The sequence below is a fragment of the Anopheles moucheti genome, chromosome 3 (genome assembly GCF_943734755.1).
Source record: "Anopheles moucheti chromosome 3, idAnoMoucSN_F20_07, whole genome shotgun sequence".
Classification (NCBI taxonomy): Eukaryota; Metazoa; Arthropoda; class Insecta; order Diptera; family Culicidae; genus Anopheles; species Anopheles moucheti.
In genome coordinates, this window is record NC_069141.1 from 46,831,095 (window position 1) to 46,845,986 (window position 14,892).

The 14,892-nt window shown below is 37.9% G+C and overlaps 5 protein-coding genes across 7 annotated transcripts; 1 reads left to right on the forward strand and 4 right to left on the reverse strand.

Annotated features, from left to right (window-relative positions):
• Positions 1-641: 641 nt before the first annotated feature.
• On the reverse strand, positions 642-2,734 carry LOC128303592 (folylpolyglutamate synthase, mitochondrial-like). Of its 3 annotated transcripts, none has more exons than XM_053040588.1 (5): positions 2,429-2,734; positions 2,175-2,360; positions 1,611-2,108; positions 1,193-1,524; positions 642-1,085 (listed from the first exon to the last, which is right to left on the reverse strand). In XM_053040588.1, the coding sequence occupies exons 1-5, from the start codon at positions 2,588-2,590 to the stop codon at positions 698-700; spliced, it is 1,566 nt and encodes a 521-aa protein (XP_052896548.1). In that variant the 5' UTR covers positions 2,591-2,734; the 3' UTR covers positions 642-697. The 3 variants fall into 3 exon arrangements, with proteins under 3 accessions (XP_052896548.1, XP_052896550.1, XP_052896549.1); XM_053040590.1 differs by having other exon boundaries at positions 920-1,043; XM_053040589.1 differs by having other exon boundaries at positions 1,006-1,047.
• Positions 2,735-3,354: 620 nt separating this feature from the next.
• LOC128301598 (box C/D snoRNA protein 1) lies at positions 3,355-4,747 on the forward strand. The gene is made up of 2 exons (XM_053038167.1): positions 3,355-3,543; positions 3,610-4,747. Exons 1-2 carry the CDS (start codon positions 3,485-3,487, stop codon positions 4,649-4,651), a joined length of 1,101 nt encoding a protein of 366 aa, XP_052894127.1. The 5' UTR covers positions 3,355-3,484; the 3' UTR covers positions 4,652-4,747.
• Positions 4,748-5,075: 328 nt separating this feature from the next.
• On the reverse strand, positions 5,076-6,042 carry LOC128301599 (vesicle-trafficking protein SEC22b-B). Its single transcript, XM_053038168.1, has 4 exons — positions 5,853-6,042; positions 5,679-5,788; positions 5,355-5,610; positions 5,076-5,270 (listed from the first exon to the last, which is right to left on the reverse strand). The coding sequence occupies exons 1-4, from the start codon at positions 5,925-5,927 to the stop codon at positions 5,076-5,078; spliced, it is 636 nt and encodes a 211-aa protein (XP_052894128.1). The 5' UTR covers positions 5,928-6,042.
• Positions 6,043-7,250: 1,208 nt separating this feature from the next.
• Positions 7,251-9,471, reverse strand: LOC128300880 (bifunctional methylenetetrahydrofolate dehydrogenase/cyclohydrolase, mitochondrial). Its single transcript, XM_053037110.1, is given in 5 exon segments — positions 7,251-7,689; positions 7,759-8,377; positions 8,459-8,633; positions 9,124-9,441; positions 9,443-9,471. Coding segments are annotated over 5 exon segments (1,269 nt in total). The 3' UTR covers positions 7,251-7,561.
• A 2,635-nt stretch (positions 9,472-12,106) lies between these two features.
• Positions 12,107-12,933, reverse strand: LOC128302772 (uncharacterized). Its single transcript, XM_053039623.1, has 3 exons — positions 12,648-12,933; positions 12,424-12,578; positions 12,107-12,334 (listed from the first exon to the last, which is right to left on the reverse strand). Exons 1-3 carry the CDS (start codon positions 12,931-12,933, stop codon positions 12,107-12,109), a joined length of 669 nt encoding a protein of 222 aa, XP_052895583.1.
• Between the last annotated feature and the right edge of the window lie 1,959 nt (positions 12,934-14,892).

A 14,892-nucleotide genomic window follows, 5' to 3' on the forward strand; every position in this document is an offset into this window, starting at 1 on the left:
TTGTAGCGGTCCGCTTTAACTCTGGAAAAATCTGTGTAAGTCGAATCCTGGTGCAAATTCGTTTATACTTCAAAGATGCAGAGTCGACTTCCTTCTCTCCTCTTCCTAATTTATTTCTGCGATTAAGACGATTTTTAGAAAGACCACATTAAAATAAATTAAAAACAAAAGTTTTATAAGACAAAAAATTCGTATTTCATATGTATAAAAATTTTTATTTTAAGAGAAAAAAAAATTTTAAAAAAAGACTAAGATCATATTTCCGAAAGGTTTTAAAACCTTTGAGGATTCATAAATCTGTGAGAAGCTATGAATATTTTTATATTTAAAGTGTTCCACGCCGAAGATTCCGACTTTTCTCAAAAGTTTCATGGAGGAAACCGCTGAATTCTTCCAATGCTAGTTGAATAGCTTGGAGACCCCTACCTTACGCGACGGGACGGTGCACAAAATGTCGTCAGGATCCTTACTTACATAGCATGGACTGACTGTTAATGGACATGATATAAATAAGTTTGAAGTTCGGCTAAATAAACCATAAGATACCAGTTTTGACCATTCATGACTAAAATGGTGGTTGTAAAATGTAAGAAATACGCGTACTTAGCACATGATTAAATAGTGAACATTCGTAGTTAGATTGAAGAACAGAAACCTTTATTGTTGTCTCATATTCCCAAATAATTCTATAACAAAGTCATTCTCTTGCTGATATAAAACGTTCCAGTTTTAATGCTGTCAATACGGCACCAATCAAATGTACAGATCCAGTAATTAGAATGTCGGAAATTTCACACGCAAAATCTTTATCTATTTGTGCAAACACGGAATCGATAGATTCATGCACAAAACCGTTCTTATGCTTCATCGCTTCAACCCAATAAACATGGTTTGCTCTACATCGTTGCATTTGATGCTCGAAGGGAAAATTATGGTTAATGGCATCGGCTCGCGTTGCGCTGGAGAGAGCTACATTTGGAACGAAGAATGCAGCATCGAATTTTATTGTACCTAAAAGAGTTGATAGCAACTTTAATGAATCTCTGTCTCCAGTTGTGTTAAAAATCAGCAAACGTTTGTGGTCGCTAAAACAAAGAGAGTGAAAAGAAAGAGGAAGGGAGATAGAGAGAGAAGAAAAAAAACAAACAAACGTTGTAATACTGTGTAATGTGTATGCAGCTAGCAATGTTACCATTTAGATTTAGCATTATACCAACGGGCGCATACTTCTATACTTTCGACCGTATGGGCACCGTCGAGATAAAGTGTTTTTTGTGTATCATATGATATTTGTTGCAAACGTCCTGGCCAAAAGCAATCTTCGATGCCTTTAACGGTCTGTTTTGTAACTAACATTGTTTCACTAAGCTGTGCAGTCTTTTGCATCTTGCGTATCCAGCACGTTGCTATCTGAATGGCTAACGAAGTATTCAGTTCAATTATATTACACGCGTCTTCCATCAGTGAGGGTTTCTTCGCCCAAGAGTATTTCTGCAAACCCGGTGGTACTATATGCAGATTGGCCTATTAGAAAAAAGCAAATTAAATGTTATAAGAGAGCGACAAAAAGCGACTATCGATAGAAATCGTATCCGCAACCTTCGTGTTACCTTCGAAAGATGGCATTCCTGTTCAATCACCTCGATGCACTGTGTAGGCTGAGGCACTGTAAACACGTCTGAATCAGGCTTTATTATACCAGCCTTTTGCCATGCAATTTCCCCCAACGTATTGCCCAACAATTTTGTATGCTCCAAACCAAGCGAAGTTATACCGACTGTATTAGTTTTCCGTAGCACATTCGTACAGTCGTACCGGCCGCCGATGCCAACCTCGATGACACAAACATCAACAGCTTCTTGAAGAAAAATGTCGAAGGCAAGTATAGTCAGAAAACAAAAATACGAAGGCATGTCCTGAATATGCTCCCGCGATGTAACCAGTTGGTTATAGATCTTCCAAAAGTGAGAATTAAATTTATCTGTTGAAACCGGCTTTCCATTCAATCGCACTCGTTCCGTAACGGACACTAGATGGGGTGAGCTGAAAAATCCGGTACGATAACCATTTGACCTCAAGATTGATTCAATCATTGCACAAGTTGACCCCTTTCGTGGATGGAAGAAACAATTGAGAAGATCATTGACGAATTGGTACGATCATACGTAACCTACCTTTCCCTTGGTCCCCGATACGTGTATCGCCGGCAGCTTATCTAGACTCGACAATGAAAGCCCAACGCGTTCTAAATATTTTATCGTATCATTAATATGCTTGCAATCATCCGTATGCTTTCGAAGTATAGAAGCTTGTAGAACGCTAAAGTTGGATTGCAGTGAGTTCAGCGAGGAAATGGCGTTCTGTAAAAAGGACACTTGTAGGTATAAGTGGTGAGTGATGTTAATACTTAAATAAAAAATACACTTACCTCGTAATTCTGTTCGCGAGCGAAAGGCTCACCAGATGCGTGCATAGTTGTAAACGGCTGCGTTTTAACGCAAGAACCACACAATAATGACATCGAGGCCGCTTCATGCAGGATCTTATCCGCAGTGAATCGGTTGAAATTCAATTTTGCCCAACGAAGCATCCGTAACTGCGATCATGTAACGATTTGTAACAATTTTTTAATCATCAAAGAGATAGTTAAATATCAGCATATGTAATAGCACTTCAGATGGGGAGAATTGAGAAGTCAATTTCATTGGCACACTTTCTTAATCGGAACGGGGAAAGCTGATAAATGAACACTTATCAGCATTGTTTACAGTTTTCTGTTATGATTGATTAAAACAACGGTTCGCTCATGTACCACAAAAGTGTTTAACAGCGGCACCTTCTTCGGTCTATTCTATGACGCCATTTTTCTCTGCAATATGACATGTTCGAGGAAAAAGTCAAGGAATTGTTTATTTACCGTAATAACACATTGGACGAACTTAACAGCTCTCAAGCTTAATATACAGGTTATTCCCGAGTTACACGAATAATGCGTGCCAGAGCTTTTCGCGTACCTCGAATTTTCGCACAACTTAAATTCCCTTTATAATATCGTTTATATTAAGTATTCAGGGATCGATTTATACTTTGCACGTCAGGAGGCACATCAATAATTGCTATGTTTACGTTTATATCGACAAATAGAGTAAAATTGTTGCCAACACTAACTTTTTTAATTCTAAAATGTCACCAATAGACCTAACCTATAGGCAACCTTGAAACCAGAAACCAAACATAGACCCCAAATGTCAATCTCACATTTGAAATGGCGTCCAACGAGGTGCTATGAAGCTATCTTGTTCAATAGCTTTTCAAGTTGCTTAGAAGTCAGCTGTCAAAGCTTTCGTCAAAACACCGATCCTAAAATGCTAAAATTGGTCCCGAGTGCACGTGTGTAGAGCACAATACTGGTAACAGTTTAATCGATGTACTGCCGCTTTTTCACAGCAAGTTTACAAATAAATTGCTACTAAAACCACAAAATATGATCAGAACCAGCCGCACTGATACCCAACCGAAGCTGACGAACTCCTCAGAGAAAAGGTAAGCTGTGCTTTGGAATGCAACAATCCATCCATTACTTTACCAATCTGTTTTCATTGTTGCTAGGTTAGGATTATGTGAGGCATGTAATGTTAGCGCAGCTCAGTACACTTGCCCACGTTGTGAGGTTAAAACGTGCAGTTTAGCGTGTTTGAACCTTCATAAACAAGAGCTTAAATGTGATGGCATAAGAGACCGCACAAAGTACATTCCGCTGGTGAAAATGACAAGAATGGATCTTATGAACGATTATTACTTCTTGGAAGAATGCACTAAATTTGTACAAGACCGGAAGCGGGATCAAAGAAAGCGGCTCACGTGTACGAACAAACATCTACCGAATCACTTGGTTCGTCTTCAGCGAGCTGCGACGAGTCGTGGAACAAAGCTAAGGTTTCTGTTACAACATTTTAACAAACGACAGAAGAACACTACGTACCTGGATTTCAAGAGTGGCAACATTTTGTGGCGTATTGAATGGTGTTTCCCAGACGGGAATGAAACATTCGTATTTGTAGACGAAAATGTGAACGAAGACTGCAAACTTCACGACATTGTTGATAAATTTTTACAACCTGCAGGGAAAAGTAATATCCCCGGGGCAGCGAAACTTGCATACTATCAGGCACGCGGAATTTCGGCACTCCAATTGTTGCTTAAAGCAGAAGGAATACAGCAATGCCACAACCGAACTTTGCCGCTTAACATAACCGATACGCTTCGCGAATCATTACGAGACAAAACTGTAGTAGAGTTTCCAACTATTTATGTTGTGTTTAAGGATCAGCTAGACCAATTCAATGTTATCGATAGCGATGACGATATGGAGGCTGAAATGCAACATTACAAACGTTTTCTGAATGAAAGCCAACATGAATTATCTCGTAGTTCAATTGTAGAAAACATAGACAGTCGTTTGGAAAAAATGAAACTTGAACAAATTCAACACGGTAATACTGCTCGTAATTTTCTGTTCAGCGATGAAAAGTTTCTAAACGATTTGTCAGAATCAGATGAGGAATCATTAAGCGAGGGATCAGGAGCGCCAAAGAAGCGCAAACCAGATTCTGTAAGCTCAGTTGTTGATAAAGATAATACCTCTACTTAAAGGTAATTAATGGCTAATGTTTTAGTTTAGTTTAATTTTGGCAGTTTGGTTCCTAAGTTTTCATTTGTTTGTTGCAATTATTATCTATTGAATGCAGTACTGATACGTATGTAAATAATGTATTTTGTTAATGAAGAATATAATGGAAATATTACAGGAATTTACAAACCAGCATTCTGTCACATAACTCTTGATATTAATTGAGTGCAATCATGAAAATTTCCCTTCGTATTCAACGGATAAACTCCAAACGCATTATAAACCGACAAAAAATTACATTTAAATTAGAAAAAGTTGTTTCATCCACCGGAATACATACGTCAATAGACTTAAATTCATTCATTACATTTGTGTTTACCATTCATTGTATATCACTGTATTATCCATTGCGAAATGTGGCATTTGATTTGTTTCAGAATTGCTATTAAATAACCCAAAAGTATAACACAAACATAATTAAAACTATGCCTGCAACAGCTCCCTTAACGTACAGTGATTTGCGATTTAAATATGAAGCATCCTTCTTATACTTTTGGGAAAGCATCGATAGGTTTTGAGTTTTGGTATCCAGTTCAGACAAAACAGTACCGCGCTGCAAAACATCATCTATGTTTTGAACCTAAACAAACAATAATAAAACAGACATGCTGTATTGTATTGTTTTGTATCAAATATTTTACGTATATTTAATTAATGTACATACCATAATCCGTTGCACGTCTTGTAATTGATTATTGATTGTATTGATGTTTCTTCGGCGATCAGTTAAAGTCTTCCGTGCTTTCTGAATATAGATATCAAATTCAATAAAAGCATACGGCCGCGTTACTGTATTCACTCGCCGACCGTAATTATTATGAAATTCCTGTGCAATGTCTTCCAAATAGTTGAAGGCAATTCGTTTTGAAAACATTTTGTCACACATTACCAAATAGCAGACATCGTGCTCTATTAAATAGCTGAAAAGATAAAATGCTAATATTTTGCAGTTACGGTATAGGAAATTATACAGAACGAAGACACTCACTGAAATAAGTAAGGACCGGTTTCTATGCTGCAACGGGCTGGAGAATTAGGCCCTAGTTTACGAAACAACAATTTAGCCTGGTTCTGATATTCTAATATGCTTCGACCGGACTGCAAACCATATAATATGTTGTAAGTATATATATATTCAACAAGGATCGCATTTTTTCTGTACCTGTTCATCTTCCTGCATTGTTCCCACTAGAGGAAGACCGTCCACAAACCTGGCAATCATCGTCATGAGAGCCATGTTATCGACAATTTCTACACGCTTTCTATCACAGCTAATTTCTTGAAGTCGGATAGTTTACAGTTCGCACGCAAATATAATTAAAATAATGTAAAAACATCCACGTCATCTGAGAAAACAAATAATGTTCAACAGTGTCAATTTGGCAGAACCAAAATGAGAGTTTGACAATTGCCACCGGCAACCAATTTCCCAATGAACAAAATGATAGTGTCAAGGTCTATTAACTACAAAACTTTCCCGATACAATCAGCCACTATAGCGCGATTAAAATCCGCGTAAGTCGAATCCGGCAATAAAAAAAGTTAATACTTCAATATAGTATTTGCAATATTCACTATTTCCAGAGTGTACAAGAAAAATGACTGATTCGACACTTCAAACCACTTTGAATCGTGTAAAATGCTTCAGCTGCCTTGTCAAGGCATTTAAGCTGTCCTATTTCAAATGGTTTCACAAAAAACGTTCTCAAACTATCATGTGCATTTAGCTAAGTTTTCTTAAATACCGTTTTCATATGTAGGTAACACAGAAAACTTTTTTTTTAATTTTTTTGCAGATCTCTGCATCATGAAATGATACGAATTTTGCAATTCGTATAATGTTTGAGAATTCAGTATATTAGGCCGTCCCACAACTAGACGTACAACTAGACGTACATCAGTCGATGGTATAGATCTTTTCACGAGACAGGCAGCCCAATGATGTATTGGTAGCGGCGCCGGTTGGACACGACAAGGCCGTTACAAAATCCCATCCAGACCAATCTCCCTTACGTAACATTGACCATCCAGCTACGGGAAAATAAAGTCAAAGAAATTGAGAAATGGCAGGTCTAGACCTCTCGAGGCGGTTATGTCGATAAAAAACTGAAAAGACATGCAAAAAGTATGTGAAGAAAGAACCGGATGATCACATATCTAATTGACCCACTTGCCAATCTCACTCTCGCATGGTATGAAAAATTATAATAATACTGCAACGCGATTAAAAGGGAGGATACATACTCAACTCAGCAGATGTTCGTCTACTACACGAGGGTAATGCATGTTTGTTAGCTGTATCTAGTGGAGTTGAAATATTCATGGACCTATCGATGAATTAAGAATTCTGGATCACAAACCACGAAGTCCACGAAATTTTGACTGGATAACGCAAACAATTGAGCTAGAATGTCCGTATTGCATATCGCACACTATTGTGTCTTAAACCAATTAGTGTGATATGTACATTATCACATCCGTAAAAGATTACTGTAAAAAATCATTTATATACAATTATTTCCTCGCTGATGTAAACTTTAATCTTTTTCTTTTTCAAGCAAGTTTTTCTTTTTCAATATATATACTTTTATTTTGATTAATTTCGTGCCTAAACTGCTGGCTTGATGACATTATTACAACTAACGGTACTCTTGACGAATCATATATTGCTCTCAACACTACATTTTCATGTACTTTTGCTTGAATTTACTTTTTATGGACAATTCATAGTCCCATATATAAACTGCATGGTTGAGTCGAAATTTTACCCAGATTCAGCTTGTGTTAAAGGCCTTACAATCAGTATAAATTTAGAATATAATTGACAATCAGTGCAACAGACCTCCAATACTTCATAATACACAGCAAGGTTTAAGATGTATTCCTTTTTTTGACTAGATTCTTAGCAGCAATAATCGTATTCTTCATCAGCATCGCAACAGTCATCGGGCCAACGCCTCCTGGAACTGGGGTAATATGACCAGCTATTTTGCGCACTTCTAAAAATTAAAAAAAGATAAGACTTACTAAAATTGCAAAAGAAATTACTATATACGCATAAAACTTGCCATCAAAATCAACATCTCCTACTAATTTAGTTTTACCAGTCAAAGGATCCGTCACTCGAGTAATACCGACATCTATTATAGCAACCCCTTCTTTAACCATGTCTGCCGTTATGAGCCGCGGTACACCTGTTGCCGTGACTATTATGTCAGCCATGCGGCAAAATCGTGCCAATTCCTCTGGAGGAGTGAACCGGTGACATATTGTTACTGTAGCATCCATGGCACAAGTGTCGTTTCGTCCATCTGCGTGCAAAAGCATAGCAATAGGCAAACCCACATGTTTGGATCTGCCTACAACTACAGCATTTTTACCGAACGTTTCAATTCCAGCTCGTTTGATGAGCTCTTGTACACCTAATGGAGTGCACGGAATTAAAGTGTTCATGTCCAAACAAAGCCGTCCGATGTTACGTTCATTGAAACCGTCTACATCTTTGTCGCATGATACTGAATTACATATTTTCCTCTCGTTGATGTGGCCTGGGACCGGCAGTTGTATTAAAATTCCATCTACGGCGTCATCGTTGTTCAATTGGTGGATTCGGTTAAGCAGTTCTTGTTCCGTAATGTCTGTATTGTACCGTTCCGTTTTGCTATTAATACCAACATCCGCTGCGGCCTGAAATTAATTGCAAAATTGCGATGCGCGGAATTTGTTGAAAACTTCTAAACCGTTTCATTCGTTCATTCATTAACCAACCTTCATTTTATTGCTCACATACGTAGCACTAGCAGGATCTTCACCAATCAGTATTGCAGTCAGCTGCGGAGCACGGTTTCCTTGTGCCATCCATGTTTCAAGTTTTCTTCGCAGCTCTTCACGTATTTCGCTAGCTATCTGATTGCCGTCGATCAACTTCGCCATCTTAGAAGTACTAACATAAGAAACAGAAAATAATCTCAACAACCTATCAACTTACTATCTCTCGAACGTATAATTGTTTGATTAATGATTAACTAACACACATTGAAAAATGCAATACAATACAAGAATTATATTGATTATTTGATTGCGCTGTTAACTTCGCTCTACACATATGAAACTTTTTCCACACAAATATTTATGAAGCTACATACTTCAAAATAATTGATAATAATTTTCTTTTTATATACTTTTACCCTTTAAACGCCGTATCAAAATCGCGTAAGGTGATTTCCATAGAGCATAACCCAAGTTCGGGTGATGCGTCCCTGAACGTTTTATACTACTCGCTTACATTTTACTCATATAGCCCAACGAACACGCTTTCTTGCTTTGACAAGAATATATGTTAGCTAGGCAGAGCGAAAAGAATGATGATTTGGCTAGTAAGGTAGTTTCACTACGATAATACTATACACAAGTACAGTTCACTCTTCGCTTACCTGCTATTTGCTTCTGTTGTTCTATGGTACAAACGTTTTATTGTAGTATTGGAATATGCAATCTCATTATTTAACCCTGCACATCGGTAAGCAAAGCAGTTGTTCACTATTTTCAAATCCGCTCTTATGCCAGGATTCAACAATCTGTTATCCAGTCTAATTGGGTTTTTACCAATGATGGTTTCTTTTACTGGCCCGACACTATTACCGAGAGCACGAACCACAAGTATAGTGACCCAGTCGGCAACTACCCGTTCGATTTTAATCTGCTTGGAGGAAACTAAACATCTGTTTGTAGATGTAAACATCGTTTTACTAGCGTTTAGCGATTAACTCGATGACGTACATGTTGTTTACTTCGGCAACAGAAGTAAGAATTTTAACGGCGAAGAACTCGCTGCAGTGCCATGATGAAACCTGTAGTTCAAACCATCATATAAGCATCATGTAAGTAAAACAATAACATCCTAAAATATATCATATGAATGAAGCAAAGTGTACAATACTCGAAATCAAAAGCTATCTAACAAGATTGTCTGTCTGAAACCATGTTCCTTCAACCAGCGATTTACGCTTTCCCAAAACAATAACTTTCGTCGTCGTTTCCTCGTCCTTCTTAACAACAAAAGCAAGCCTAACCGCACAATTCTGAACATAGTTCAAATAACACCGATAAGACAATTCATAAGCAACTAAACTTTGACCTTGAGCAATCACAACATTTCCTTCATTGCTTACGCATTGCTCTGTTGAAGCAAGCCAAAGCTAAAAGTAGGCCGCATTGATTGTGATTTATTTACTTCACTCACAATCACGTGCTGAAAACGAGACAATACGCAAACGATTGTGTTTTCATGGCAAGGAAGCAACGTTGAAAATGAATATAGCGTGACATACCTAGCAAACAAATTGAATAAACTGCAGTTACGAGTTGGTAGAACCTTTCCGGAGCTCCGGAATATGCAGACTTCTATTTCGCAGAACAATAACAAAATTATCCATGTGGTCTTAGCCCGGTCATTCGGAAAACCCGGATCAATCGTTTGCTCGTTTGATCCAGTGCAGGGTTGAGCAACTTGGTCTGTTTTGAATTGCTAGCTTGCATAGATATTGTAACTTCAAGTGGTACGTAAATATTAATAATACGAATTGTAAATACGTATGGCCGGTTCGTTTCATGTTTGCATTCGTATCAATAATTGCGAATAAATTGCAAATTGCTTATTTCTTTTTTCTTCTTCTGAAAAGGCTCAAAGTTTTTAAAATGCTCAAGTTTTGTTTTCCTATATGTTTGCTTCAGTGGAGTCCATAATTTAACCTCTTTTGGGTCAAAAATCAACATCGACCACAACATCCGAACGTATCGACGACAATCGAGCTTCGATTCAACAGATTCTGGCGTGAGGGCCAGATCTAGTCTACCATTAGATGACTAGAACCTGTGGAGACGTGGAAAGAGCATGCAGGGACTGTTTAACTTGAGTTGTATTTAATGCATTAATGTGTCTACCAAAAGGGCGTAAATAACAATTGACTTCCTATTGCGCCTGACCGTGAGCGGTTTAAAGGCATTCTATCAAGACCACGAAGCAGTTGTAGACCGACGAAATTGTACCGTCTGAAACGTAACTTTTTTCTGTGAGATACTTTCTTCCTATTATTAAACCAATCAAATTTGATTGATAGTGCCTTACTGTAGCATGATACCGCTGGACTTTGTGTGTAGCGTCCACGCCGTACAGGGAGCCAGCCTAGATTGGCGGTTTCAGAGCTTTATTCCACAAGCAGTTCACACGTTCAGCGCCGTGTCAAAAATCGCAATATTTACCGTGGGGCTATATTGGGTGATATGGCCAGGCGGTAACCAGTGGCATCACCCAAATACGGTGATGCGGCGCTGGATCAGGGAAGAGTTGTGGTGCGGTGATCAAGGAAGAGTTGCGAGTTTCGTTTCGCATTGGCACATAATTGTTTCGTATTGTTTTTTTTTTGTATTTCGATTGCATTACAGTCATTTCCAGAGGTACGCGAATTAGAGACACGCGTAATCAAAAATTTCGACAGTTCGCGCAATTTTATACGTGGAATTGGATTTTTAGTAGTCAAATTTCTAACTTTGCTTTCTAATTTTCTACATTTATATATTTTTATCTTTAATTTTGGTAAAAAAAACTGATTTATTTGTTGCAATAAATACAAAAATATCAACTATTAATGTATTGCATAACGTGAAAAGGAAATGTTTCGCAACGAGATATACGAAAATTCGAGTTACGCGAATTGCTCTGGCACGCATTATTCGTATAACTCGGCAAAAGGTTGTACTTTCAAACTAAAAACGGAATCATTTATAGAGCGTCCTTCACATTACAGCCTCTTGTGAAATAACTTTTTTCCAGGAGAATTTTTTTTGAGTGGCTTGGTAGTGTATGGGTAGCGGTGCCGGTTTCACACGACAGGACCGGTCCAAAATCCCATCTGGACAAATCCCGCGTATGCAGGGCTGACTATCCAGTTAAGAGTAAATAAAGTCAAAGGAAGCCAGAAACGGCTCAATAATAGGTTTTTTTAACCGGAAAGCTTTTCGCGAAAACGGCCAGGCAGTATACATTTATTTTTACCACATACCGTTTTGTGTTCTTGTAAATGTTGGTTTTTTGCAGATGTTTGAAACACAATAATACCGCCCTTGCTAACGGCCAATGATGGAATAAATCACTCAGCCTTCCCACGTCCCAGTGCCCATATCAATAAAGTGACCATCGAATGTCGATGATGATACACAGGCTCTTAACATACCGAATAGTCAGTCCTTGCTACAGGGACCACTGACACCGATTGAGTAGTTCATAGCCGTGCAACCGGTCCAATATAGATAATTGGTAATAAAACACAGTATTGACATTCTGTACTCCTTTACTATACCAAAATTGTTTTTTGCATACGATACTTAACACTACAAGGGGATCTGGGATGTGGGAAATTATTTCGGTAAATTTTTATTCAAATTACTGCCACTCTTCCACGTTTGAGCCCGAGCCCGATGACGTTCCCGATATGCTAAATCATGTGCATTCAACGTAGCTTCTCGACGTTTCCGTTTTCCAGCACTTACTCCTAAATGTAGTAGCACAGGATTAGCAACCAGTGCAGCAGCAATCCCCAACAAAGCCGCCCCAGCCAATGGAATCCACACTGATTTCGTTATGTCCTGCACTCGATATCAGATGTTTAGATTACAGATAGTATTACCATAACACAAAATAGTATCTTCACTATAGTATCAAGGTTGAATCTTACCTTGGATCCATATGGATGGTTCAACCCATATCCATGTCCGTAATCATATGAACTTTCGTAATCATGAACACCATAATCGATTGGACGTGCAGGATAGGTAGGTCTTCGATCGTATAATCCACCCGATGAATAAATGCTTCCACCGCTGAATGGAGCTTTAAATAAAATAATGAACAAACAACAAGTAAATAATTTATAATTACTGCACTAGTATCTGAACGTACAGAAACCGTTACGTGTTTTACTCGGATAAAAAGGAATGTTGCTCGAGTATTTCTCATCATAATTAGATGTTATGAAATCTTTTTTGTATGCGTCGGGTCCCTCATAGAATTCAGGCGTCCACAAACTCGACCCAGAGGACCGATCCTCATTTGCCTTCCAACGGTCAGCATTGTCGGCGATAGATGATCTGGTTTTAAAATTATCGATGCATTTTACAAAGGCAATACAAAAAAGAAGTATCGTGAATTTCAAAGCTGTGGCTTTCCCGACAGTTAGAATTGCCATGTTGCGATTGGCACCTAATAAGCTAGGCTATGTTACACAGCACTTGTAGTTCACATGCAGCCGAAAGATAGTAACATTGAATACTTTTCTATATTGTCACGTGTGATCCGTTGTCTGGTTATTCCTATACTGTACAAAACAGCACTGTTAAGTCTTTTATATCCAAACTAACTAACAACGGGCGCGTTAGATGCGTATGTAGTTGTAATTGAGAAAAACAATAGACGTCAGTTTGTTCTTCTCAATTGATTCGTCCCTGGAAGAATTCAACAAAAGAATAAAGGATGATTACTTTTGTAAGCGAGACGAAATTGCCTGTTCACCTCACATTCTTACTTGCTTGTATAATTTGACTGTAGAGCTAAAAGAAATGATTAGTTACGTTTATAATCGCACTATGGAGACAGATTATTTTCCACTTTGATGCTTGCTTCAAACCATGCAAGGGTTGACTGCCTGCAAAGAATAGGCTTGTTTCTTACACCTAGTCTTATATGGCTCAGCGTTAGTGGTCTTCATTTGAATTGGTTGTGGTTTTAATGCATCAGATAAGTTTAATCACATCCACAGCATATTTTTGGGCAAAACACTAAAAGCATGACTTTATTTACTTCGAGCAGGAAATTTTTCATAGTTGTCATATCAGACGATCAGAGCTTCATTTCATATAATAATCAGAGTAATAATGTATCGTTTTTGATTTAAAGATCGTTCACAAAATTTTATTTCACAATCCGCCTCAAAACATGCGGGGAGAAAGAAATGGTTTAACTTATGTGTGTATATTATGATACTCACTACACAAGACGACTTGCAAGAAGAAAAATCAAATTACATATGTTCATGCAACTGGACTATCTACAAACTACGTTATGTTAGGAAACTTAATAGTCGAAGAAACACAACTCTGTCACCAGAAAGAAACGTACAATAAATTGTTATACAGGAATAAAGAGTACGCTTTTGTTTGTCACATTACAGATGTACAAGCGGAGATACAGTTTACATAAAATTAAATCCGTATTACACGATGGCATTTTGACTGGTTATTTTCTGTCAAGATCCAGGCTTTGACCTAAAAATCCGCCTGCACCGTGAAATACAGTAAGTTGGACCGAAGCGGGGTTTTCTGTCATAAATTTATTTGTAAAACAAAAAGCATAATTTATTCACTTCTAATTGAACTAAGCATCACTATTGAAATGATCGGCCTGAGCGCTTCTATGATTCTCACACCAAACAGTTTACACAACATTTTGTATTTGACAGAAAAAACCTTCAATTTTTTTGTACGAACCTAAATGTGTGTATATAGTTATACAGATATGAGTGTGCTAATTGCTGGTGAGAGCTGTTGCAACTGGTTCTGCTGCAGTAGGCGGCACTGTAGTTGTTGCTACTTTTGCCGATATTGCAAAGCTAATGTGGATGCTGTGATTGCTGTGGATGGCAATAGTAAGATATCCCAAAGCTCATCCATTCTGCGAACAACAGAAACAGCGCTGAATTTTAATGAGCAGCGTTTGTGACTTTTTCTATAGCTAATAGCTGCAGAATCCATTTAGTAAAGTCTTATTGCACGTACACGTACTTTACGAAAACTTCATAAAGTTGAATCGATTTTTGTCCTCTGCTAGAAATCGATACGCAGAAGGCAACGGTTCCCTTGGCGTAGACCCTTTTGCTTTTACCGGCGGATACTTTGACACAATCTCCTTGCACTGCATCTCCAATATACTATATCTTTTGAACCTATCCTTTTATTTTTTTTTACTAAAAATTCTATTCTTTTTGATCGCAATATTGAGAATAATATCGCATAAGAATCTTATGCAGAATAAATACACGGCCAGAATCAGCGCAACCCCCGAAGGTATGCAATTACTCGTTCCATGCGGTGCCTTTTTTATTTCCCCCTTAGAATGTTCACGAGTTTCGTTAAAATCTAGATTTTCGTGT

Coding starts and splice junctions, on each gene's coding strand:
- LOC128303592 (XM_053040588.1), bottom strand. CDS start 2,590: ATGCTTCGTTGGGCAAAATTGAATTTCAACCGATTCACTGCGGATAAG. Junction 2,109..2,174: donor TATCGGGGACCAAGGGAAAG/GTAGGTTACGTA, acceptor CATCCACGAAAG/GGGTCAACTTGTGCAATGAT. Junction 1,086..1,192: donor TATAATGCTAAATCTAAATG/GTAACATTGCTA, acceptor TCTTTGTTTTAG/CGACCACAAACGTTTGCTGA.
- LOC128301598 (XM_053038167.1), top strand. CDS start 3,485: ATGATCAGAACCAGCCGCACTGATACCCAACCGAAGCTGACGAACTCC. Junction 3,544..3,609: donor ACGAACTCCTCAGAGAAAAG/GTAAGCTGTGCT, acceptor CATTGTTGCTAG/GTTAGGATTATGTGAGGCAT.
- LOC128301599 (XM_053038168.1), bottom strand. CDS start 5,927: ATGGCTCTCATGACGATGATTGCCAGGTTTGTGGACGGTCTTCCTCTA. Junction 5,789..5,852: donor CAATGCAGGAAGATGAACAG/GTACAGAAAAAA, acceptor TATGGTTTGCAG/TCCGGTCGAAGCATATTAGA. Junction 5,271..5,354: donor AAGACGTGCAACGGATTATG/GTATGTACATTA, acceptor TTGTTTGTTTAG/GTTCAAAACATAGATGATGT.
- LOC128302772 (XM_053039623.1), bottom strand. CDS start 12,933: ATGGCAATTCTAACTGTCGGGAAAGCCACAGCTTTGAAATTCACGATA. Junction 12,579..12,647: donor TAAAACACGTAACGGTTTCT/GTACGTTCAGAT, acceptor TTTTATTTAAAG/CTCCATTCAGCGGTGGAAGC. Junction 12,335..12,423: donor ACCATCCATATGGATCCAAG/GTAAGATTCAAC, acceptor TATCGAGTGCAG/GACATAACGAAATCAGTGTG.